General features: G+C 44.0%; 1 protein-coding gene and 1 long non-coding RNA gene across 2 annotated transcripts; both read right to left on the reverse strand.

Moving 5' to 3' along the window:
- Nucleotides 1-1,586: 1,586 nt before the first annotated feature.
- Nucleotides 1,587-24,882, reverse strand: LOC116970056 (cytochrome P450 2K1-like). Its single transcript, XM_033016783.1, has 9 exons — nt 24,552-24,882; nt 13,759-13,921; nt 12,246-12,395; nt 11,506-11,666; nt 10,100-10,273; nt 8,463-8,604; nt 7,101-7,288; nt 4,996-5,137; nt 1,587-2,580 (listed from the first exon to the last, which is right to left on the reverse strand). The coding sequence occupies exons 1-9, from the start codon at nt 24,750-24,752 to the stop codon at nt 2,405-2,407; spliced, it is 1,497 nt and encodes a 498-aa protein (XP_032872674.1). The 5' UTR covers nt 24,753-24,882; the 3' UTR covers nt 1,587-2,404.
- On the reverse strand, nt 18,560-20,424 carry LOC116970057. Its single transcript, XR_004410993.1, has 2 exons — nt 20,262-20,424; nt 18,560-18,938 (listed from the first exon to the last, which is right to left on the reverse strand). It is a non-coding gene; the product is annotated as an uncharacterized LOC116970057 (long non-coding RNA).
- Nucleotides 24,883-25,755: the final 873 nt, after the last annotated feature.

Below are 25,755 nucleotides of genomic sequence, written 5' to 3' on the forward strand. Positions count from 1 at the left end.
GATGCCAACTAACCTACAAACATGTATGTCTTTAGAATGTGGGAGGAAACCGGAGCACCGGGACTAAACCTATGGGGTTACAGGGAGAATGTGCAAACTCCGTACAGACAGCACCTGGAGTCAGGATCGAACCTGGGTTTTGGCGCTGTGAGACAGCAACTCACACAAATGCGACCCTATGATCAGATCTAGAATAGATGCAGAAATTACCTAGTACAGTTGTGTAATTTAATACATATTGGGCCTTAGCTAACATTAGAAGTACGTGAACTAAAATTACTACAGAATTAGACTTTTGAAATCTAAATCTCACATCAGTTTCAATGTTAATGCAGTTGGATTATTCTGATTTGTGGTTCAATAAACTTACAGGTAAATCTGTCACCTCACAGGGCTAGAGACACGGTTCAATCCTGACCTCGGGTGCTGTCTGTTTGGAGTTTGCACATCCTCCCTGTGACCATGTGGGTTTCCTCCCACATCTCAAATACGTGTGGGTTTGTAGTTTAATTGGCCTCTGTAAAATTTCCCCTAGTGTGCAGGGAGTGGATGTGAAAATGGGACAACATAGAACTAGAGCGAATCTGATATTAATGGTTGTACTGATTCCATGTTGTACCTGCAAACTAAATTTAGTTTACTCATTTTTTATCACTTGACATTACTTCATATTTAATTTTATTGATGAACTTGGCTAAGTGCGACCCATTGGGTCCCAGGTTCACACGGGAGGGCTGGTTCCCCCAACGCAATATTACACCTCTCCACCAATTACAATTTTGGTGACCAGTGGGGGGGGGGGGGGGGGGGTTCTGGAGCGCTATCATGGGTGTTGTGGGTCAAGTCAATTCAAGCACAGGGAGTGCAGGGCTAACAATTCATTTCAATCCATTTCATGTCAAGTCACGTCAATCCATTTCAAGCCAAGTCAAGTCAAGTCAAGCACAGGGCAGGTGGGGCCAGTCAACAATACAATCCATTTGCTTTAATTTCAGGTGAGGTCAAGCAAAGCAAATGCAAAAGCACAGGGCAGGCCAAATAACTCATTTCATTTCATTAAGGGCTAACAAATCATTTATTGCAAGCACATTAAGGGTTAACAAATCATCATTCATTGCAAGCACATTGCTGGCTAACAAATCATTTATAGCAAGCACATTAAGGGTTAACAAATCATCATTCATTACAAGCACATTGCTAGCTAACAAATAATTTATTACAATCACATAAAGGGTTAACCAGATAAAGCGCATAACCACACAACCACATAAACCACTTAACCACATAAAGCACATAAAGGGTAGACTCACAGCAGAATCAAAGTTGTGGCCTCTCCCTCGCGATCTTCCAAAGTGACTGACTCGCCTCCCCTCCCCTCCCCCCCCCCCCCCCCCCCCCCCCGGAAGCGGCGTTACCTTCATCGCAGTGATTTACAGGCAAGAGGACCAATTAGCTGATTTCAAGCTTTTTTTAAACACATAACTTTTTTTTTTTCATCAATGGAAAAAATCCTTGGGGCTGGCTCAGTGGAGGAGGACTTGTGAGTAAGATGACCAAAAATCACAGCGATACAGGGTAGCGTTTTTTCTAAAATCAATATAGAGCGCAGACAGGAAGTGGTCAAGATGACAATTTTAATTATATAGATGTCTTCTACATGTCAAAATCGTGCAGTTATTAGCCTAAATAGGATTGATACAGATAATTAGATGTTGTGATTCAATTCATTTTTAAAGTTGCAGGTCAGTGATACATGTCCTCACATGTTTCCCAGTCACTTTATTTGTGTTACATCATAGGGCTATGAACAACACTGGATAATGTTCATTTTACTTTAAATTCGTGTTGTTGGCAAGGTGATCATTAATTGTCCCTGCCTATCACCAACTAGGGAGTGGTCCGGACCTGCCATCTACAGTACCTCATTTGAGACCTTTGTACTACCTTTAATCGGACTTTGCTGGACTTTATCTTGCACTGAACATTATTCCTTTTATCCTGTAACTGTACACTGTGGATGCCTTGATTGTAGCCGTGTGTAGTCTTTCTGCTGACGACATCACGCTACAAAAAAAGCTTTTCACTGTACTTCAGTACACGTAATGAAACTAAACTGAACTAAACTGAACTAAACTAAACTAAACTAAATCATGGAAATATAGAGTCCACTGGACCACAGAGTCCTAGTTTCTCCCAAGTTTCCCATCACCACAGAGTCTGGGAAGATTTCTGAAGGGTTAATGGCGTAAACTCCCACCTCCAACAATTGGTCTATTTCATTGATGATACTTCTATAATTAATAAGTGAAAGTGTTCAAAGAAGCTAAAGGTGAATGCCTCTAAGCCTCTCCAGGAGACTCTGTTCCTGCTGTGTATCCATCCACCTTTCCCTGAGGCGTGTTAGCTAGCGGAGTGCAGCACAAACTAAGTGAGGCTTTGGGCACAGGGTAAGACCAACCAACGGGGTGAGGTCCAAGCAGATTCCCGGCAGAGCTTGGAAGGAGAATTTCTGCATCAAGGTCGTGAAAAAGAGGAACAGCTCCATCTTGGCCAGGCTTTCCCCAATGCAGATCCGTCGACCTTTAAAACATGGGAGAAAATACATGCATAGAGCGTTGCAAATTAATTGAATTATAAAATAAATCACTGCGCTAATCTAGCTTAATGAAGCAGACAATGATATTTAACATTTGAAACTTTCCAATTAATTTAACTGACTCTGGAATTACATAAAGATGGTTAACTGTATTAATGCTGAGAGGATGAATCCCCTTCATGGGAGAGATTGAGGAGGAGGGCTATTTTCAGGATAAAGCATGTGAAACAAGGAACTGCAGATGGTGGTTTACAATAGAAAATACAAAGTGCTGGAGTAATGCAGCATCTCTGGAGTATATGTCATAATCATCATCATCATTATCGTTGAAAACATCAACGGGCACTGGGCCTTACAATGCTATGTACGACTGTGATCGCAACTTGTACTGAATGCACTGTACTATACTTCTACTATATGGATTTGTGAGATTTCAAGTCATTTCTCCAGACTGAAGAAAGGGTCACGACCAGAACCGTACCTATCTACGTTCTCCAGAGATGCTTCCTGATCCGGTGAGTTACTAAAGCACTTTGTGTCTTCTTCTGGATAAGGCATCATTCTTTTAAGACAGGGACGTAGAGAAGATTATTTTCCTAGAGGGTTCCGAGCCTTTGGAATTCTCAAACTCTGGAGAACCTTAGGAATTGGTCCATTAAATGTTTTCAAGACCTAGGTAGATTTTCGGTTTCTGGGGATGTCAAGGGTCATGGGGAATTGGCAGAAATGTGGAATTGAAGACAAGATAATCAGCTGTAATCAATTGAACAGTTGGGCAGCCTTGAGGGTGTGTGCCTCTGACCCCTCTTCAGTTCCTAGTGTTCCTCGACGCTCCTCACTTTTCAGCAGAATTTCTGTTGCTGCAGCACCTTTTCTTCATATGGAGCAGAATTAGGCCATTTGGCCCATCAAGCCTACACAACAATTCGATCATGGCTGATCTATCTTTCTCTCTCAACTCCATTTTCCTGCCTTCTTCCATAATGCTTGACACCATTACTAATTAAGAATTTGCCATTCTCCACCTTAAAAATACCCAATGTGGGTATGCCATAATGAGCAGGAATTTCTTTAGCCAGAGGGTAGTGACCCCGTGGAATTAATTGCCAGGGATAGCAGTGGAGACCAAGTCACTGCGTATTTTTAAAGCAGAGATTGACAGGTTCTTGGTTACTAAGGGCGTCAAAGGTTATGGGGAGAAGGCAGGAGAATGGGGCTGGAAAGCAAAAATTGATCAGCTATGATCAAATGGCGGAACAGACTCGATGGGCCGAATGGCCTAATTTTGCTTCTATGTCTCATGAACTCTTATGAATTTGCAATATTCCCTCAAATTTCTGGTCATTGACAGTTAAGACATGCACATTATTACAAGTGATGGTAACAGCTGTCAAAAACCCTGACATTCTGTTTCAAAGCCATTTCAAAATCATTTAAAAACAAAACGATTAAAAGCATGTAAAGAAACGAACAAAAAAACAATATGCTCTAAATTAAAATTAGCTGAAGCAATATAAAAACATATATTTGAACTCTGCAAACATGTCCCGTGCCAGGTTTAACCTAAAACAAGTAGTTCAGGAAGATTCACAACTTAAATGCTGTAAGGTGTCATGGTACATTTGTTTTAATTGTAAGGTGTCATTGAGAGTCCTGAAAGGCGCCCTATAAATAAAATGTATTATTATTATTATTATTATTATTATTATTATTATTATTATTATTATTATTATTATTATTATTATTATTATTATTATTATTATTATTATTATTATTATTATTATTATTATTATTATTATTATTATTATTAATGTAATCCAAAGGAACTACATATGCTGGCTTATACCAGAGATAGACACCATGTGTTGGAGCAACTCAGTAGGTGAGGCAGCATCTCTGGAGAAAATGGACAGGTAATATTTTGTGTCAGGTCCCTTCTTCAGACTTTAAATGCTTTAAATCTTCTTTAAATGCTGGCTGTTTGACATTGAAAACTACTGGAAATATTGAACTTGCTGTAAGGTACACCACTGTCATCACTAGGACAACGGGCCTTCTTGGCCAATTTAGGACTCTAACATTTTATTTTTTTAATTGGGCTTAAATGGTACAATTTGGTGCCTAAAATGTAGCAACTCTTGTGTACTGACCCAGTGTGGTCTACTATCTAGCACGCTGGTACTTAGTATGATGGTGCCAAATGTACAGGAGGATTGTCACTGACCTGTATGCAGAACAAATATCACTGTACTTAGGTGTACGTGACGATAAAGTACCATTGGACTATTGGGAAATGTTGTTGATTGCATGGCTAATTGCTAATGTTTTGACCAACGCGTGTAGAGAAATGATGATGTTGTAACAAGTGTGTTGATCAAACTATTCCACTGAGTCGCTACCTGCAGAGAAAGGCATGAAGGCATCCCTCTTCACAAACCTCCCCTCAGCATCCAGGAAGTGAGAAGGGTTGAAGTCATTTGGTGTTTCCCATTGAGTTTTATCATGGAGGACAGAGGAGAGCAGGGGGATCACTTGCATTCCCTTTGAAACAAAAGAGAAAGTGAATGCCACAGCCACAACTTTAAAGCATGTTCCTATTAATAGTTCATAAATTCATGTTCTAGATTAGGCCATTTGGCCCATTAAGTCTACTCCAACATTCAATCATGGCTGATCTATCTTTCCCTCTCAACCCCATTCTCCTGCCTTCGCCCCATAACCCCTGGCACACTTATGCGATTGCGTGATTAAGAGGCATTCCATGGACAACTGGAGAAACAATGCCTTGTAGGGGCCATCACTGTGAGTACAGATGAGATTGCCCACCTGCACAGAACCCACCCGGTAGAAAATATATTTAGAATTTTGTGTTCACAAGAGATAGGAGCAGAATTAGGCCCTTCTGCCCATCGAGATTGCTTTGCCATTCGATCATGGCTGATATTTAGGCTACCAATGGATGTATGCTGTTTGGCCATCTTAGTTCATTCCCTAAGATAAACCCTAAGGTTTTTATACTATTGCGTTGCTTTGCGGGGTCAATAAGTTTAAGGCATTTCCTGGCTAATACATATTCAAAAGATCTTTATCAAAGGATTATTTTTTGAAGTTTAGAGAGAATCAGCATGGAAACAGGCCCTTCAGCCCACGCCGACCATCGATCACCCGTTCACACTAGTTTATCCCATTTTCTCATCTACTCCCTACACACTCGGGCCAATTAGGCTACAAACCCACACATCTTTGGGACGTGGGAGGAATTCGGAGCACCCAGAGGTAACCCATGAGGTCACCAGGAGAACGTGCAAACTCCACACAGATAGTACCCGAGGTCAGAATCGAACCAGGGCCTCTGGTGCTGTGAGATAACGTCTCTACAAGCTGCACCACTGTGTCGTTTTGGACATTATCTGGTCATTATTACATTGCTGCAATCAGAGTTGCTGTTTGTAGATTGACTGTCCTGTGTTCTGCAATACCATAGTGACTCTGCTTAAAAAATATACTTCCTTGGTTATAAAGCATTTGGGAAGTACTGAAAGAGAAGTGCTATACAAATACAAATCTTTACTGCGCTGAGCTGGGTCCTAGAAATGAGCAATATCAGTCCTAAACTTAGATTTAACAAGTCCAAATTTGTACTAATCAAGCGCGAGAGAGAGAGACACACACACACAAGGAACTGGAGATGCTTGCAGCAATGTAATAATGACCAGATAATGTCCAAAAAAGATGCAAAGTGCTGGAGTAACCGGGTAGAAAGATACCAGACTTGATTCCCAGACCGTTGGGTGTTAGGTGGTCAGAGTTAAATGAGTTGGGACCCTTCTTCAGGCTGCATTAATCATCTAGTCCAAATTCCAAAAAGTAAAGAAATATTCCAAATTTACCGTAACTAGGTTCCTGCGCTCTCGTCCCTGGCTGTAGTCGTTTACCTCTCATCCACTTGCCTTTCTTGATTAAAAACTTAAGATTCTCCAAGCTCAAGATCTCACTTCAGTGTCCTGGATCAGTAGTTGAATATCTTTACTATAGACTTTAGTGATATAGCACGGAAACAGGCTCTTCAACTCACCGAGTCCACGCCAACCAGCAATCACCCTGTACACCAATACCGTCCTACACACTTGGGGCAATATATATTTTTTATTGAAGCCAATTAGCCTATAAGCCTGTACATCTTTGGAATGTGGGAGGAACCTGGAGAACCCGGAGAAAACCCACGGTGTCATGGGGAGAATGTAAAAACTCTGTACAGACAGCACCCTTAATCAGGATCCAATCTGGGTCTTTGGCGCTGTAAGGCACTGTGCTGCCCCAAGACGCTCCTTACTAGATGTTCAGAATCTCCAGAAAATTCACCCAACCTGTTTGTCATGACTGCGGGAGCCTCCATTGTTGTACGCGATCCTACGCTGATTATAGGTTGTGGCTATACATTAAATTGAACATTCAGTTTTTCAACTTGAATTCTGCATTTAAGATCATTCTTTGAAGGCTTTACCTTTGGAATGAAAAACTCCCTGAAGTGAGTATCCTTGGTTGTTGCATGTGGAATGTTCATTGGGAGGATGTTGGCAAATCTCTGGACCTCATGTATCACGGCATCAGTGTACGGCATTCCCTTCCGATCTACCATTCCGGGCGCTACCTCTGTTCCAATAACTCTATTAATTTCCTCGTGCACATTTCCTAAAGGAAATAACACTTCAGTTTCCACTGCAATCAAGAAACAAATGACTGCAAATGTTGGAAATATGAAATAAGAACAGAAAAATGATAGAAAATTCACAGCAGGTTAGGCAGAGTCTGTGGAGGCAGCAGAATGAGTGTGTATGGGGAGAGGTTACAGCCTCACTGCTCCCTTGGACTGTTCCAGGAAATACACACACCAGCCTCTCTCCACAGCCATCGACTTCATCCATAACCCCCCCCCCCCCACTGCGAGTCATCCATACTTCACGCTGCTTCAGAAAAGCAGCCAACAAAATCAAGGACAAAACACAAAGTACTAAAGGTACTCAGCACGACAAGCAGCATCTGTGGAAGGAATGGACAGACAACGATTCAGATCAGGACTTTTCTTCAGGCTCAACCGATGAGTCTGAAGAAGGTCCTGTCCTGAAAGGGTGCCTGTCCATAGATGTAGAAACAAACAACTGCAGATGCTGGTTTACAAAAGAAAACACAAATTGCTGGAGGAACTCAGCGGATCAGGCAGCATCTCTGCAGAACGTGGACAGGTGTGTCTTGTGTCGGGACCCTTCTACAGACTGCTCTGAAGCTGTCTGACCTGTTGAGTTTAGCTTAGTTTAAGTTAGAGATACAGCGTGGAAACAGGCCCTTCGGCCCACTGAGTCCGTGGTGACCATTGATCACCTGTTCACACAAGTTCTATGTTATCACTCCGTACACTAGTTCTATCCTTCACACTAGGGACAATTTAAAGAAGCCAATTAACCTACAAACTTGCAGGTCTTTGGGATGTGGGAGGAAACTCGAGCACCCGGAGAAACCCATGTAGTTCCAGGGAGAACATACAAACATCGTACAGACAGCATCCGTAGTCAGGGTCTCTGGCGCTGTGAGGCAGACACTTTACTACCGTGCCACTGTGCCACCTTTGCTACTACAGTTTGTGCTTTGTAGCTACTTGACATTTATCATTTAATTTTAATTGATTTGGTAAAATCTCAAAATGGTCTCAACACGCATTGATCAGATGAGTAAATAAGTTGCCATAAAGCCCCTGTCCTTAATGTAAGACATCGTCTCTCCGCTATGAATTGCTTTACACCATTGAAATGCAGTGCATGAATTTTGCTGATGTTATACGTTATTCAGATGGATTTAAATACTCTCTTACTTTGAATTTCTGGGTACTTCATCATCAGAAGGATAGCCCAGCGCAGTGTGGAGGAGGAGGTGTCAGTTCCTGCAGCAAATAGGTTGGTTACTGAAGTCACCAAATTATTGTCATGGAAATAGGAATCCAAATTATTTGATTCCTTTAAAATTAAAAGAACACAACATGAAATTAGTTTAATTTGGAACCAGTGGTATCAGGCTAGTGTTTACGAAAGTACAACTTAGGGCAACACAGTGTCACAGGCCGTGGAGCACACAGCCTCACAGTATTAGGGACCTCAGTTCAAGCCTGACCTCGGGTGATGTCTGTGGAGTTTGCACGTTCTCCCTGTGAACGGGTGACATTTCTCCTGGTGCTCCAGTTTCCTCCCGTATTCTAAAGACGTGCGGGTCTACAGGTTAATTGGGTTCTGTAAGTTGTCCCTAGTGTGTAGGATAGAACTAGTATTAGGGTGATCGTTGGTCAGCTGTGCAGGTGAGTGGTAGATTCTGGGGGGAGTTGATAGGAATATGGGGAGAATAGGAAATTGGATTAGTGTAAGAATAAAGTAAAGGGATGGTTGATTGGTGGTGTGGACTCAATGGGTTGAAGAGCCTGTTTCTCTCTATGACTCTTCCACTGAGTAAAACCCATTCAATTAATCTGTGACAGTCACCAATGGTACTAGTAAGATGGTTTAAATATGTCCTCATAAACAATCATACTTGACATAAACATGCATGAATATATACCGTACTTCAGATAGACACAATATGATGGAGTAACTCAACGGGTCAGGCAGCATCTCTGGAGAAAATTGATAGGTGTAATTTTGGGTCGGGACCTTTCTTCAGACATATTATTGAATATATACCTTCTTCAATTAATACTCATAATTTTAAAAATTATGAGCATTTAATGCATAGTTGGAAGCATAATATAGTTCAAAGAAGGGTGAAAGGCCATTCAACCCTTCATGCCTCCGCATGTAGGAAGCAGGGTGAAGAGATGGTGAGAGATGGTGGGATAAAATGGGTGGCACAGTGGCGCAACAGTAGAGTTGCTGCCTCGCAGCGCCAGAGACCCAGGTTCCATCCATTGAGTCCACGCCGACCACCGATCACCCATACACTAGTTCTATCCTACACTCTAGGGACAAGTTACAAAAGCCTACAAACCTGCTCATTTTTGGAATGTGGGAGGAAGCTGGAGCACCCAGAGGAAACCCACATGGTCACAGGGAGAACGTACAAACTCCGTACAGACAGCACCCTAGGTCACAATTGTACCCGGGTCACTGTGCCACCTACTTAGCAGGCCAGGCGGCGTCTGTGGGAGGAGAAACTGTTTAACATTTCAGGTCAACGATATTTCATCAGAACTGGCGAAGGGCTTAGACCTGATACGTTAACTCTGTTTCCCCTCCCACAGATGCTGCCTGACCTGCTAAGTACATCCAGCATTTTCTGATTTCATTTCTGAGGATGCTATGTCATAAGTTCATGAGTTGTAGGAGCAGAATTAAGCCATTCTGCCCATCAACTCTCCTCCGCCATTCAATCAAGGCTAATTATCTTTCCTTCTCAACCCCATTCTCCTGTCTGCTCCCCATAACCCGTGACTCTCTAAAAATATTTAATAAAGTATTTCAGTACCTCTTCTCGTTTTACCAAGAAAGCATCAATCAAGCTTCCGACATCATTCTCATTCAGAGTTTTCTGATGCTCTTCGTAGAAATTCAGGATGAGCTGAACCATTTGTGTTCGATTTTGAAAGATTTTCTTGTGCGTGCCCGGTAGAAAGCCAAGGAAAGGAAACGCGTTGTACATCTGAGGAATATAGAGCATATTCAGTGCATCATCTAGTTCACCAGTGTGTCCCTTGCTGGTATCTCCTGCCAAATGGACTAGTTGGGCTGAAGTGCCTGGTTCAGTACTGTATGATTCAATTATTCTAAAATTAAGCTTCACACATAATTGTCTAAGTCTCCAACATATACAGGAGGGCAGGAGATACCAGCATCAGTTTTTAACATGGAGGGTTGTGAATATCTGGAACGAGCTGCCAGATGACATGGTAGAGACAGAAGCAATTATAATATTTAAAAGGCATTTGGGCAGTATTTGGATAGGAATGGAGGGATATGGGTCCAATGGAATGAGCAGAGTCAATGGAATGAGCACCATGATCAGCATGTGAAAGATAGGCAGAAAGGCCACATGTCTGTGCTGTAAATTAATATCATGCTATGAATTTATGTTAATAGAGAGCAAGATATTCTTTCAAGGAGTTCTTCCTTGAATCAGCCCTTTGGCAAAACACCAGAGATGTTGTAAATCCTAAATAAATATGAAAAGTACTGGTAGCTCTCAACAGGTCAAGAAATTGGAGATCCTCAGAACTCTCATGAGTACAGGTTCACCACAGATTTTCCAGCACCCTTGCTTCCAAAGCCTCTGGATCAACAGAGGTAACGGCCTTGGAGGGCCGAGATACCGGCCCACAAAGTCGGCTGTGGAAGTCGGCAATGGGAACGGATCTGCCGGCTTTGGCTGGGCCGGGCCAGAGTATTAGAAACCTGGGCACAGGCGGCAAATCCGACCTGCCGATTGGCCGCGGAAGTCCTGGGGAGACCGAGATCGGCCGCCTCACCCAGCCAGGGCGGCACATTTATGGGGGGGCTTCCAGGAGGGATTTCAAGTGCGCTCTCGTAATTTTGTCCGAATTAAAGGAGTTGCTGGACCACCCATTGCTGGAAAACGGTGGAGGACCTGCATTACAATTAGGAACAGTATAATGGGCCCTAGTTGCCAGCTGGAGCTGGGACTGTAAGATGGCGCCAATATGGCACCTCTTGCATATAGACTCAGTGGGCCGTTCTGTACATTCCCGACTAACCGGGGGATTGTGCTCATGTATGGTTATAGTCTTGCTGAGCTGTATGCAAAAAAAGCATTTCACTGTACCTTGGTACACGTGATAATAAAGAAACCATTGAAGCATTGAATACAGATATACCATGTCACAAGGTCAGAATTCTGTCCCAATTCTGAATGTATACCTGGACTCTGGAAGATCCAAGCAGATTAAAATTTTCACGAATCAGTTTTGTTATGGTGAGAAATACTTCATCCCTGTAGTCAAATCGTTCTCCAAAAACTATCGAGCAGATAATGTTGGCCATGGCAGAGGTAAAAGGCACGGAGGCATCAAAGGGTTTATCTGTCAATAAAAGCACATGAATGTACAATTTAATGTAGGATCATAAACAGAATTATAAGACGTTGGGGATGCACAGTGGTAGGAAGCTGCCTCACAGTGCCAGAGACCTGGGTATGATCCTGACTATGGGTCCTGTCAGTGTGGAGTTTGCACGTTCTCCATGTGACCGCATGTGTGTTTTATCCACGTGTGCTCCGATTTCCTCCCACATTCCAAAGACATGCGGGTTTGTTGGTTCATTGGCTTCTGTTATTTGTCCTTAGTGTGTAGGATACAACTATTGTCCAGGTGATCATTGGTTGGCACGGACTCAGTGGGCTGCAGGGGCCGTTTCCACACTGTATAACTAAACAAAACTAAACCAAACTAAATTCAACCTAATTGAATGAGAAGTGGGATAACAGAGAACTAGTGTATGGGTGATCATTGGTCAAGTGCAGACTAAGTGGGCCGAAGGTCAGGATCGAACCCAGCTCTCTGGAACTGTGAGGCAGCAGCTCGACCATCTATGCCCCTGTGTTACCTTTTGTTCAAGACAAGGTACTACTGTGATCAAAATAATGAAATTACGTTTCCAACCTTGGTGAGATTCGATTTCTTGCACCAGATATTTGGCCTCCTCAGTAATCTTATCTTCGATCGTTTTCTTGCCCATGCCAAAATTGCGTAATGTCATTAAAGTAAATCTTCGCATTTGTTTCCATGACTCTCCATGTCCAAAAGAAATTCCTAAAAAACCACATGCAAAATTACATGTAACCACATGAAAAATGTTTTTAAATTAAATTACTTCCTTTGTTTCATTTGAGGAGAGATTAAGTCTTGTTTCAATGGTTTTTATAGTTTCCATTTGGTTATCCTGCTGCAGTAATTTACTAAATACTTTGGCATTGGAATTCATCTGCTCTGAAATTGATTTTACATAGCTCTGCACTGATGTTCATTAGTGATAGGGGCAGAATTAGGCCATTCAACCCATCAAGTCTACTTTACCATTCAATCTCGGCTGATCTAACTTTCCTCTCAACCCCATTTTCCTGGCTTCTCCCCGAATCCTTTGACGCTCTTACTAACGTACTTTGACACACACCACTCTACACTGCACACCTGTGGTCGAACTATGGAAAGACAAGTTTGCAGAGACAAAAGATGTCCTTCAATTATGCCTTGAGAACACTGTTAACGAAACCTAGATGGTGTAGTGCTAGTAGCATGTTTGTGGCTGCAGGAGTCAGTATTTTAGAAGCTATCCTAAGGAATCATATGTATAAATTCATTTGCAGGATAAATGACTCTAAAAATGTAATTAAGGTTTTGCACTACACGCTACGAATCCCAGTTGTGGAGACACTGGTATTGTTGTCTCGTTGTAGGACATTGATCATTCTTTTTTATTTTGGATTTTAATTCATGTATTGTGGGTTTTTTTAATATATAATTTATATACTTAGATTTTATGTGTATTTTATGATGTTTATATATGCAATGTATTTTTATGTAATGTTGTCCCTTGTCTGGACCTTGAGTCTGAAATAAAGTTTATTATTATTATTATTATTATTATTATTATTATTATTATTATTATTATTATTATTATTATTATTATTATTATTATTATTATTATTATTATTAATCAAGAACCTGTCAATCTCCGCTTAAAAAAAAATGCCCAATGACGGCCTCCACAGCCGTCTGTGACAATGAATTCCACGGATTTACCACCCACTGGCTAAGAAAATTCCCCCTTTCTATACTTTTTGCATACTTTGTGTAAAGGAAGCAAAACATAGAATTTCTGTGACGTCACGTGATAATAAAAGGAGGAGTTACTTTGTAACTTTGTCAGCGCTGTAGGTGGCCGCTATTTGTACACATTGGGTATGCAAGTAAAGAATTTCACTGTGCCTTGTCACATGTGACAATAACGTATTCCATTCCATTCCATTTCATAATAAAGTATTAAGCAATCGATCAATTAACCAATCGATCAATAATCCTATGACATGAATTTATGACCATGAACAGCTTCAATGTTTGGCAATAGTAAAACAACATCAGGGCTTTGTCAGAAAGCACAGGAGGTGGCCATTACCGTAACCGTTTGCCTGCATTTCCAACACGGGGACCTTTGCTCTCTCTGCAAAGTCATCCGCCTGATCCACCAGAGCCTCCTTCACTGCTTTGTATCCCGTCAGGACCACCACTTTTTCCAGTCCCAGCTGAATGGTGAAGACAGGTCCATACTGCTCAGATAACTGAAAGGGAATGAGGGGCATCCCATCAATGCAATTTTTTAAATAATCAAAATAAACTTTATTCAGGTTAAAAAATATGTACAAAACCGTTCACTCTGCAACTCCCTGGTCGACTTGTCCATTCCCACTCAAACCACCCCCTCCGCAGGTACTTTCCCCTGCAACTGCAGGAGATGCAACCCCTGTCCCTTTACCTCCCCCCTCAGCTCCGTCCAAGGACCCAGACAGTCTTTTCAGGTGAGGCAGAAGTTCACTTGCACCTCCTCCAACCTCATCTACTGTCTCTGCTGTTCCAGGTGTCTATTCCTGCATATCGGCGAGGCCAAGCGCAGGCTTGGCAATCGTTTTGCCGAACACCTCTGCTCAGTCCGCCTAAACCTACCTGATCTCCCAGTTGCTCAGCACTTTAACTCCCCCTTACATTCCCAATCTAACCTTTCTGTTCTGGATCTCCTCCATTGTCAGAGTGGGGCCCAGCGCAAATTGGAGGAACAGCACCTTATATTTTGTTTGGATAGCTCAATTTCAAGTACAAGTTCGTTACATTTATTGTCACATGCACCAATTGGTACAGTGAGATTTGAGTTACCATACAGCCATACAAATAAAAAGAACACAATACACGATAGAATTTAAAATGAACATCCCCCACAGCAGAATCAACGTTTCCCACTGTGAGGGAAGGCAATAAAGTTCAGTCATCTTCCTCTTTTACACCCCAGTAGTATGAACATTAACTCCTCTAACTAAAGATAGCCCTTGCTTTCCCTCTCTCTCCATCCCCTCCTCCTTCCCAGTTCTCCCACCAGTCTTACTGTCTCCGACTACATTTTATCTCTGTACCACCCACTCCCCTGACATCAGTCTGAAGAAGGGTCTCGACCCGAAACGTCATCCATTTCTTCTCTCCAGAGATGCTGCCTGTCCCGCTGAGTTACTCCAGCATTTTGTGTCTACCTTCAATTTTAAACCAGCATCTGCAGTTCTTTCCTGTACAAAACAAGACCTGTGCAAAATTCCTCTGACATTCTCCACGGCTATACATACACTAATTAACGGTGTAGTGTTCCCAAAAACCATAATAATACCCTTGCCAATCATGTGGCCCCACTGGGGTGATATCTCTTCTTTCGTTTGAGTGGTGTCTCCACCACACCCTCCCCTACGTTAAGCTTTGTTATGATTTGGAGATTCATATCATTAAGAGATTCAGCACAGTGCAACTGGTAGAGCTGCTGTCTCACAAAGAGAGAGCGAGAGAGAGAGCGAGGGAGAAAGAGAGAGAGAGCTGCTAAATTGTGGAGTAATTAAACCATGAGGCTGGTTAACCCACCAACCGCACTTGCCTCTGTGAGCATCATCGACGGCAGTGGAGGCTAAGACATCGGGTATTTTTAAAACAGAGATCAACAGGTTCTTGATTAGTGTCAATTAGTGTCAACCGGGAGCAGGGCCGTAAATCGCCCGGCACGGCCTAAAATGGCCGTGGGACTTATCATTGCCCGCCTGGGGCTTGGACATCGGGAGAAACATGGAGAACAGGGGAGAGAAAAGACTTTGCCTTCCATCACAGTAGGTTCACTGTGATGGATGTTTGTGTGAACTAAATTGTGTGTATGTCTAGGAATTGTCTTTGTTTGTATGGCTGTGGAAACGGAATTTCGTTTGAGCCTCACTGAGGCTCAAATGACAATAAATTGTATTGTATTGTATTGTATTGTAATGGTTTCGGAGAGAAGGCAGGAGAATGGGGTTGAGAGGGAAAATTAAAGCAGCCATGATTGAATGGCAGAGTGGACTTGATGAGTCGAATGGTCTAATTCTACAGTTTTAAAGTCCACTACTCTTATGTATTATGGTCTTATGGACTTATGGCCCATGTTTTAACTCTACATGCACAAAAAGTTGATTCAGTAAGTTTGTTCCCTTCATAGCATTCCAGCCCACAGTAGTCTGGGATACAATGGCCAATACATAAGTACCTTACCTCGGTGAGACTCCTGTGCAGCACCTTCAGGTCGAGTGTGTGTAGGTTCCCGATCAGCGGCAGAGGAGACGGACCCGGTGGCAGCTTGTAAACGACTGAGCGTTTACACCCAGAGTACAAATACATCAGACAGGACACAGCCAGAAGTGCGAAAAGGATTAGTGTGACTGTGTCCGTAACAAACAGGCTCGGGAAAGACATGATTCATTCATTATACTCGCACTCTAACAATCAAACAGAAATCCTTTCACTTAAGAAGTGAAGATGAGTTCGACCCGTCACTGTAAATGGTCTTCCGTGGCTCAGACAAAGACGTTACACTTCACTGTCAGCAGTGCTACACAGTTTAATGAATTAAACATTAACACGTAGTCCAAAGGACCAAATTCTCACGTTTGGATGCCTTCATAGAGTTATACAGCACAGTGACAGGCCCTTCAGCCCGACATGTCCATGCTGATCTAGTTGCCTACTAGATCTGATCCCATTTGCCTGTGTTTGGTTCACATCCCTCCAATCCTTTCCCATCCACGAATCTGACCAAGAGATATACCTTCTCATAGTGTCATAAAGTCGTAGAGTCACACAGAGGGAAAACAGACCCTTCGGCCCAACTTGCTCACACCAACCAACACGTTCCATATCCCATCTACATTAGATCCATCCCCTTGCGTTTGGCCCATATCCCTCCAAACGTGTTCTATCTGTTCCACCCATTCGAAGGGCACAGGCAATGTGGTCTGAAGAGCCCATTCCTGAGCTGTACTGTTTGTTCTCTGTTTTAATAGTTTCTGATATCTGGAATAAAGAAAGAAACTTCAGAATTCATTGGAGGTCAGATACTGATATATCTCACCTCTGATTCACCAATGAGTCCACATGTGCTATCTGACCTACTGGGGCATTTCCTGTTTTTATTTCAGGTTTCATACATTGCAGCTCTCTGAATGTCCTCAATGATTCAATCTTTGTCTTGCATTTGAGGCAGCAGCAGTTATGTAACGCTCACCAGGCGCTGTAGCCAGTTCAATGTGCTGTTGACGAGGGCTGTGAGGTCTACCCCTCCTCCAGGGGGGTGGAGGACAGCGCAGTGGAAAATGACGTGCTGAGCTGTTTGTTGGTCTGTGCCTCATGTTGTCGACCTCCCCGTGGTGAGGAGCCCTGTCAACTGACCTCAGTCAGGCGAACGACAACAAACAGGGACAGCAGCAGAAATGATTCAATGATTCAATAATATGTTATTGTCACATGTACCTAGGTACAGTGAAATGCTTTGCTTTGCATGCAACCCGGTAAAATCATACAGCAGTCCTCACCAGGCAGTACACAAGCCTCGCCACGTTTTGGCACCGACAAAGTTACAATACTTCACTGAACAATCCTATCTACAGTCCCTCCACCCCTCCACCCCTCCACCCCCCCTCCCCCCCACCCCCCCTCCCCCCCCCCCCCCCCCTTCCCTTCCACCGCCCTACGCCGGGTCCTCTTTGTTCTTTGCAGCCTCCCCCCTCTCCGGGTCCCTCCTTTGTTCTCGGCAGTCCCCATCCTTCTCCATGGCCTGCACCCGGCTGGAATTAGAGGGATATGGGCCAAACGCAGACAGGTGGGACTAGTGTAGATGGGGCATGCTGGTCAGCATGGGCACGTTGGGCCGAAGGGCCTGTTTCCACGCTGTATGACTCTCTGTCTCCATGAGCGTAACCAAATTACAAAAGAGGAGCAGGTAGAATTCTGAAGAAATATGCTTGGATGCACGGTGTTTCTAAGAAAATATGGTAGTTTCTTTAAGCTCAAATATCTCCAACGACCACAAAGCTAGGCCACCTCCATTTTGTCCAGAGATGTTGTGGAAATGTCATACATGTGACTGGAGTGGTTGGCCTTTCAAATCTATTGAACAAACAGAACTGACAGCATTGCAAAATTACAAAGTGCATTTCATACAATGTTTTACTGCAGAGGAAGACAAGCAAACATTAATTTAGTTTAGAGATTCAACATGGAATTTGGTCCTTCAGTCCACCTATCGATCACCCGTTCTCTGTTATCCCACCTTCTCATCCACTCCCTATGCACAAGGGACATTGAGATTTTACAGTTCCGATTAACGTACAAACAGGACAAGTAAACATTAGATGACTGTTGGTTTAGATTGACCATTACATGTTCTTAGAAATGCAAGTCATGATAGTTGGAAGGTTTTGCTGTTTGGAAGATTACCAACAAGACAAAAATTAACAGATTGACTTCACGGCTAATCACATTCTGAAATTGTGTGTTGCAAGTGAAATGTTTATCCTATGCCAAATGTTTAGTTTAGTTTTTTTTAGTTTAGTGATACAGTGCGAAAACAGGCCCTTTGGCCCACCGAGTCCGTGCCGACCAGCGATCCCTGCACACTAGCGCTATCCCACACACCGGGGACAATTTGCAATTTTACCAAAGCTAATTAACCGACAAACCAGTACATCTTTGGCATGTGGGTGGAAACCGGAGCAACCAGAGAAAACCCATGCAGTCACGGGGAAAACGTACAAGCTCTGTACAGACATTCAGCACCTGTAGTCAGGATCGGACTCGGGTCCCTGGTGCTGTAAGGCAGTGACTCTACTGCTGCACCACATGTCAGACTGCGTTTATGTCAGTTAATCTTTTAGACATTTTATTCTATATCATGAGAGCAAAGTACAGAAATCAAAAATCCTTCTCATACCCATGAGGCTGGTTGACAAGTGAAGCACTATTTTAAATTGCGTTTGCATGTTATGCACACTTAATGGTCTTTTGCAACAATTAAAGAAAAGGGAAGATCCAGGCATGATGAAGGCAACCTTATGTTTCAAGATGGTGATCTTCTATTCATGTTTGAAATCCCAGCTATTGGAGACAAAGTGGTTTAGAATCATCATAGTCATGGAGGAAATAGGCCCTTCGAAAGGCACCTATGAAAGAAAATCAAATAAACTGCAGATGCTGGAAATCTGAATTAAGTCAGAGAATGCTTGAAACACACAGCAGGTCAGGCAGCATCTGTGGAAAGAAAAACAGAGTTAATGTTTTAAAACTTTACACCATAACAGATCAGCACACCATGGCAGACCTTGGCTTATGTAGCGAACATTCACTGTCCTTTGCCACCTCCTCAAAGTTAAAACTCGATTGAGGTCAAGTACATAAGACATGACCTGACCTGCAGAAACCCATGCTGATAATCCCGAATCAGTCCGTGCTTTTTGAAATATAATTTGAAATATAAATAAATCATATTGCTAAGAATCCTCTCCAATTGCTCCCCCAGCACTGTTTCAAGGTTCACCCGCCTGTAATTTAATTGATTATCCCCATTTCCCTTTTTAATCAGAGGGACAACATTGGCTACTCACTGTTCAAGAAGGAACTGCAGATGCTGGAAAATCGAAGGTACACAAAAATACTGGAGAAACTCAGCAGGTGCAGCAGAATCTATGGAGCTCCTTCGCTCCATAGATGCTGCTGCACCCGTTGAGTTTCTCCAGCATTTTTGTGTACCTTGCCTACTCACTAGTTCTCTGAGACCTCGTCTTTGGCTAGAGAGGATACAAAGATCTTTGTCGAGGCCCCAGTTATCTCCTCTCTTGTCTCCCTTGATAACCTGGGATCAATCTCATAGACAATAGACAAAAGGTGCAGGAGTGGGCCATTCGGCCCTTCGAGCCAGCACCGCCATTCAATGTGATGATGGCTGATCATCCCCAATCAGTACCCCGTTCCTGTCTTCTCCCCATATCCCCTAACTCCGCTATTTTTAAGACATTATCTCACCTTAACGCTCTTTAATAGACCCAACACCTCCTCGTTCTAGATCTCAACGTGTCCTCAAATATTAGCATCGTCCACACTGATCTCACAACCTCCATGTTGTTGTCCATGGTGAATACCAATGCAAAGTGTTCATTTAGTACCTCACCCCTCACCCATTTCTCCTGTCTCCAGAACAAATTTCCTCCTTTGTCCTTGCATGGTCCTACTCTCTCCCTACCTACCAACTTGTTCTTAATATAAGTATTAAATGCCATTTGATTTTCCTTAACCATATCTGCCAAAGCCATTTCAAGACTCCATTTTGGCCATTTTGGCTTTTTTTCTTGCTCACTCTATATTTCTTAAGAGCCCAGTTTCATTTCAGCTTCCTAAATTTGCACAATTTGCAGAGGATTATTTACCAAGCTCACTTAAAGAATAAGGCGTTGTCCAAAGTCCTTTAAAGTTTTACACCTTAGAAAAACAAGCCACCAGCGAGACTGCAGTTAACAGAACCAAATGAGGATGCAACCAAACATAATTAAAGGTTTGAATACGATGAAGATGAGTTACCATGATCCTTTGATAAGTCATCAAATATTTGTATGTGACCTCTTCCTCCAAACTCATCGGGATGGTTGATGAGAGCATCCTTCACAGTCTCATAGCCGGTCAGGACCACAGCCTTCATGGTTCCAAGCTTGATGCTGAAGATTGGGCCGTACTTCTCAGACAGTTTAAACAGGAGGAACAAGATTCCGTGAACAATTAATTCCTTCCTTTATTTTTTAAATTATTAATTCATTGGATGTGGCCAATCCTAGGATATACCGCCCATCCCTAATTAACCTCTGAAACTCCAATCTGAAGAAGGGACCCAACAGGAAATGTCGTCTCTCCATTTCCCTCCACAGATGCTGCCTGACCCATTGAGTTTCTCCAGCACTTTGTTTTTTGTTCCTCAGGATTTTAGTCTCTTGTGTCTCTAACATTTGAATTTGTTAGGCCCTTTCAGGATGGTTGAAGATCATCTACATTGCTGTGGATCCAGACTACGATATGGGCCAAGAGTGAGGCTGACCAAATGTAGGCTTTAAAGAGTGATTTGAAGGGAGTGATGATGAGGTTTTAGGGAGGGCATCTCAAATTTAAACACAATATCAACACCGTCGCAGGGCAGTCGATAGTGAAAGTCTTGACCATCAGATGCCCAAGAGGTCTAAATTGGAGGCGTGCAGAGGCATGATAGGGTGGGGGGGAGAGAGAGAGAGAGTCATTAGTTTGTCGAGTTGGGAAGGGTCACCAAATATGGGAGTAGAGTTGAGCAGAAGGATGAGGAGGAAGGAGAGTTGAGCAGAAGGATGAGATTCCTAAACTGAAACACAGCCAAACCAGGAGTTAATAATCTAAGTTGAGCAGCACAAGGAATGGTTGAATGTGTTGAGAGGTGTGGATGGAATGGATAGTGGGATAGTGTTCCCTTTGATTTAGTTGATGGAGAATGCACAGGTACAAAATGAAGAGGAGAGTGAAATGAGGAAAAACCTCTTAAGCGGTAGATAGTTGGAATCTGGACACTTACAGGGAACGTGTGCTGGTCCCATTGTAACATAGAACCATAGAAACATAGACAATATGTGCAGGAGGAGGCCATTCGGCCCTTCAAGCCAGCACTGCCATTCATTGTGATCATGGTTGATCGCCCCCTATCAATAACCTGTGCCTGCCTTCTCCCTATATCTCTTGACTCCACTAGACCCTAAAGCTGAGTTTATGAATTTAATTTATTTATTGCCACGTGTATCAAGGTAAGGTGAAAAGCTTTTGTTGCATGGTATCTAGTCAGCGGAAAGGCAATACATGATTACAATCGATCCATCCACAATGTACAGACACAGGATAAAGGGAATAACATGAATACCATTTAGTGGAAAATAAAGCCAGTATCACCCATCTGATGATTCCAACAGTCTGTCTCGTCCTTTTCTTCTTTTGTTGTTTTTAGTCTGTTGTTAAATGTATATTTTAGTGTATTATGTGGGGGTGGGTGTTGGGGTGGGGGTGGGTGACACTTTTAAAAATCTCTTTCCTTGACGGAGTTGCGACTTTTTCCGTATCGTATTTCCGTCCACTATCATATCCACTAGGGGCGACGCATTGATGGCAGCCTCTGCCTACAGTCTGTCTGTTTTTCTGTCTTTTAAAAATTTTTTTTTGTCAGTTTTAAAAGTTTGTTTTGGAGATTTCTTTAGCTTTTTTATGTGGGGGAGGGGGGTAGTCTAGGGGGGAAACCGTTTCCCAGTCACTTCCTGGCGAGGACGGGTCTATTCTCCGAGTCGCGTCCTCGGCCCCCTCTTCGCGGCCTACCACCTGGATTGGAGAGGCCTTTCCTAATGGGGACCCGGACCAGAGCTTCAGCAGCAGCGGCGCAGCGCTGGATACATTGCAGAGCAGGCGATTGCTTACCTGGATCGCCATTGAAGCCTGGAGTGTTGGGGCTGCTGCTTTAACATCAGAGCTGTGGTTTGTAGAGCTTCCAACGTGGGCGGCGCTCACTTCAACATCGCGGAGTCCTGGGACCACGGGAGGACAACAGAGGAGGATGACTGAATTTTGGAGCCTTCCCTAACAGTGGCAAACTTTGATCCCACTGTGTGGGGATGTCTGTGTTAAAGACTATCGTGTTAAGTGCTCTTTATTATTCGTATGGCTGTATGGCGACCACACATTTCACAATACCAAATGGTAAGTGACAAATAAATGTATCTTGTATCTTGTCCGCGCTGCGGCCCAACATCGTGGAGCTGGCGGCCTCTTGCTGGGGATCAACTTCGGGAGCTCCAACCGCGGGAGCCTACAGACTTAACATCGTGGAGATCGCGGTCCCTTGGTTAGGGACCGACTTTGGGAGCTCCAACTGCAGGAGCTTCGACCACCACGATCGCGGGAGCTTCGATCGCCGACTGTGGGAGCTTCAATCGCCCAGACTGCAGATGGTTCGACTGCCCCGTCCATAGGAGAATAATGAGGAAAGAAGACAAGACTTTATTGCCTTCCATTACCGGGAGGAACGTGGGGGAGCCGCTGCGGTGGATATTTATGTTAACATTTATGTAGTTGTGCGTCTTGTTGCTTTTTTGGTATGAGTGTATGGCAAATTTGCTAGCAATGTGGAAAAGGCAAGGTCACAGGGAAAATGTACAAACTCCAAACAGACCGCCACCGAGGTCAGGATCGATCCCGGGTCTCTGGCTCTGTGAGGTTGCGCCACTGTGGCGGGCCCAGTATACGAAAAAGAGATGGCTTGTGAACAGAAAACTGTTTGGGAGTACTGCATCGGAATGTGTCTAAAGGGATGATCAGGGAGACAGCTCTGGAGTTAACTAAAGATAGACACAAAATGCTGGAATAACTCAGCGGGACAGGCAGCATCCCTGGAGAAAAGGAATGGGTGACTGCTCAGTCAGAAGAAGGGTCTCGACCCAAAACGTCACCGCATTCCTTCTCTCCAGAGATGCTGCCTGCCCTTGTGAATTACTCCAGCATTTTGTATCTTTCTTCGGTTTAAACTAGCATCTGCAGTTCCTTCCTTCACATCTAGAGTTAATAATATCAGTAGACAATTGTGGGTCAGGGACTTGGAGAGTCTTTATTGTCATTTTCCTGAGTACTCACATACCCAGAGGAAACAAAAAAACATTGCTCAACCAGTGTCCATTCAGTGTGCAGTAAAAAATAAATAGAAATAAAAATACATATATCATGAACAAATTAAACAATCTACTCTCTACTAAACATCAACAGGCGTTCCGATCGGCAGCGGCATGACAGTGGCTCTGCTGCAGTGTGTCCAGGTTGGTGGTTGGTGCGCGATACTTTGGCAGGGGGCAAAGTCCGTTTATCAGTCTTATAGCCTGCGGGAAGAAGCTGAGGAGCATCCTGCTGGTTTTGCAGCTAATGCTCCTGTACCTCTTCCCAGATGGCAGGATGGAGAATATGTGATGCGATGGGTGGTAGGGGTCTTTGATGATGGAGATGGCTCTGCTGATACATCTCTTCCTGTATATGTCCAGCAGGAAAGGGAGTGGAGCACCAATAGTCCTGCTGGCGGTCTTCACAATCCTGTCTAGTTGGTGCCATTCGTACGCCTTGCAGCTCCCGAACCAGGAAGTGATGCCGTAGGTTAATGTGCTCTAGATTGTCCCCATATAAAAAGTTCGTAGGTGTGTAGTGGGGAGACCTGCTTTCCGTAGTCTTCGGAGAGGGTGTAGTCGCTGCTGGGCTCTCTTGACCAGTGCTGTGGTGTTGGTCGTGGACGTCAGGTCATCTGACTGGTGGAGTCCTAGGAACTTCACGCTGCTGACCCTTTTCACATCAGCTCCATCGATGTGCAGAGGTGTATGGTGTTGTTTTCCCGCCCTCCTGAAGTCAACCACCATCTGGTCAAGTGGACCTCCTGTAGAAACGATGAACTGCAGATGTTGGTTTATACCAAAAAGGGACACAAAGTGCTTGAGTAACTCGGCCGGTCAGGCAGATTCTCCACAGAAAGCAGTCTGAATGGTCCCAATGCGCAATATCAACCATCATTTTTCTCCAGAGATACTGCCTGGCCCGCTCAGTTATTCCAGCACTTTGTGCCCATGTGAAGTGGACCTCCTGCCGGGTTTATCTGATCGGGTAACATCTGATTACAAGCAGTGAATGATGGAAGTTGTGAAACTGAACTCAGGAGTGCTGAGATTTCTGGGGCGATGAATCTAAGCGGCAGCAACATAGAGACAGCAATACTTCTCTCAACCGCTGGGTGCAAGTGGGGAACACAACGGGCCCCCATTGCTGCCTCCTCCCGCTCCCTCTTACCTCCATGAGACTCTCGTGTGGCTTCTTCAGATCCAGCAGGTGCAGGTGACCGATGATGGGCAGACAAGGGGGTCCCGGGAGCAGGTTGAGCGCTCCATGGCACTTAGAGCCACGGCGAAAGTAAAGGAGGAGCAAGAGGGAGAGGGCACCGAGGATCAGTAAAGTGGCTGCGTCCAGCGGGAAGGCGCTGCCCAACGCCATCTCTGGGCTCCCCTCGACTTCTCGCTCCTGTCAGCGCCCCAGAGCAGGGTCCCGGGCCGCAGTGTCTCTCAGCTTGAGCCCCACTCGCCTCTGTTTAAACCCTCCTCCTGAAACCTGAAAGTTAAAGTTGTCAGCGAGGACGGGGCGACAAGTGAGGAGCCGCCTCTTGGCTGCGGATTCAGTAAAGTGGCGTCAGGGCAACTAACGTTGGTGGCCAGTGGGAGGGAGCCGCACTCAGCTGTCCCCGGACACTTACTCAGTGTGACAGTGAAACCAAAGCACTCAACCCCGGCAACGTTCAACAGGCGAAGACAAGAATTTCAATGCCAAGACACGAAAGAGGAAAGAAAATGTCTTCCTTGAAATCCACATTGACTTTGTTAACCCCATACTTATTTTCTGTGTTATGTTGATAGTGTCATACAGAACAGCAACAGGCCCGTCACCTCAACTGGACATGGTGTTGGGTGGACTGGTGGGACTGAAGACTGATAAATACCCAGGGCCTGATGGTCTGCATCCCAGGGTACTCAAGGAGGTGGCTCTAGAAATCGTTGATGCATTGGTGATCATTTTCCAATGTTCTATAAATTCTGGATCAGTTCCTGTGGATTGGAGGGTAGCTAATGTTATCGCAGTTTTCAAGAAAGGAGGGAAAGAGAAAGCGCGGAAGATGCTGGAGTTAATTATCAAAGATGAAATAGTGGCGCATTCGGATAGCAGTAACAGGAATGGTCCAAGTCAGCATGGATTGATGAAGGGGAAATCATGCTTGAGAAATCTTCTGGAATTTTTTGAAGAAGTAACATGTAAAATGGACAAAGGAGAGCCAGTGTATGTAGTGTACCTGGGCTACAGAGACGGCAAGGGAGGGAGAGATATACAGAAGGGGATTTCTTTGCAAGGACGAGTATGTGGATGAGGTGGGGGAGGGGGGGGGGGGGCGGAATCACCTCGTACAGAGACAAGAAACTGCAGATGCTGGCTTGGATAAAAATACAAA

The sequence above is a fragment of the Amblyraja radiata genome, unplaced genomic scaffold (assembly GCF_010909765.2).
Source record: "Amblyraja radiata isolate CabotCenter1 unplaced genomic scaffold, sAmbRad1.1.pri scaffold_4_ctg1, whole genome shotgun sequence".
NCBI classification, from domain to species: Eukaryota; Metazoa; Chordata; class Chondrichthyes; order Rajiformes; family Rajidae; genus Amblyraja; species Amblyraja radiata.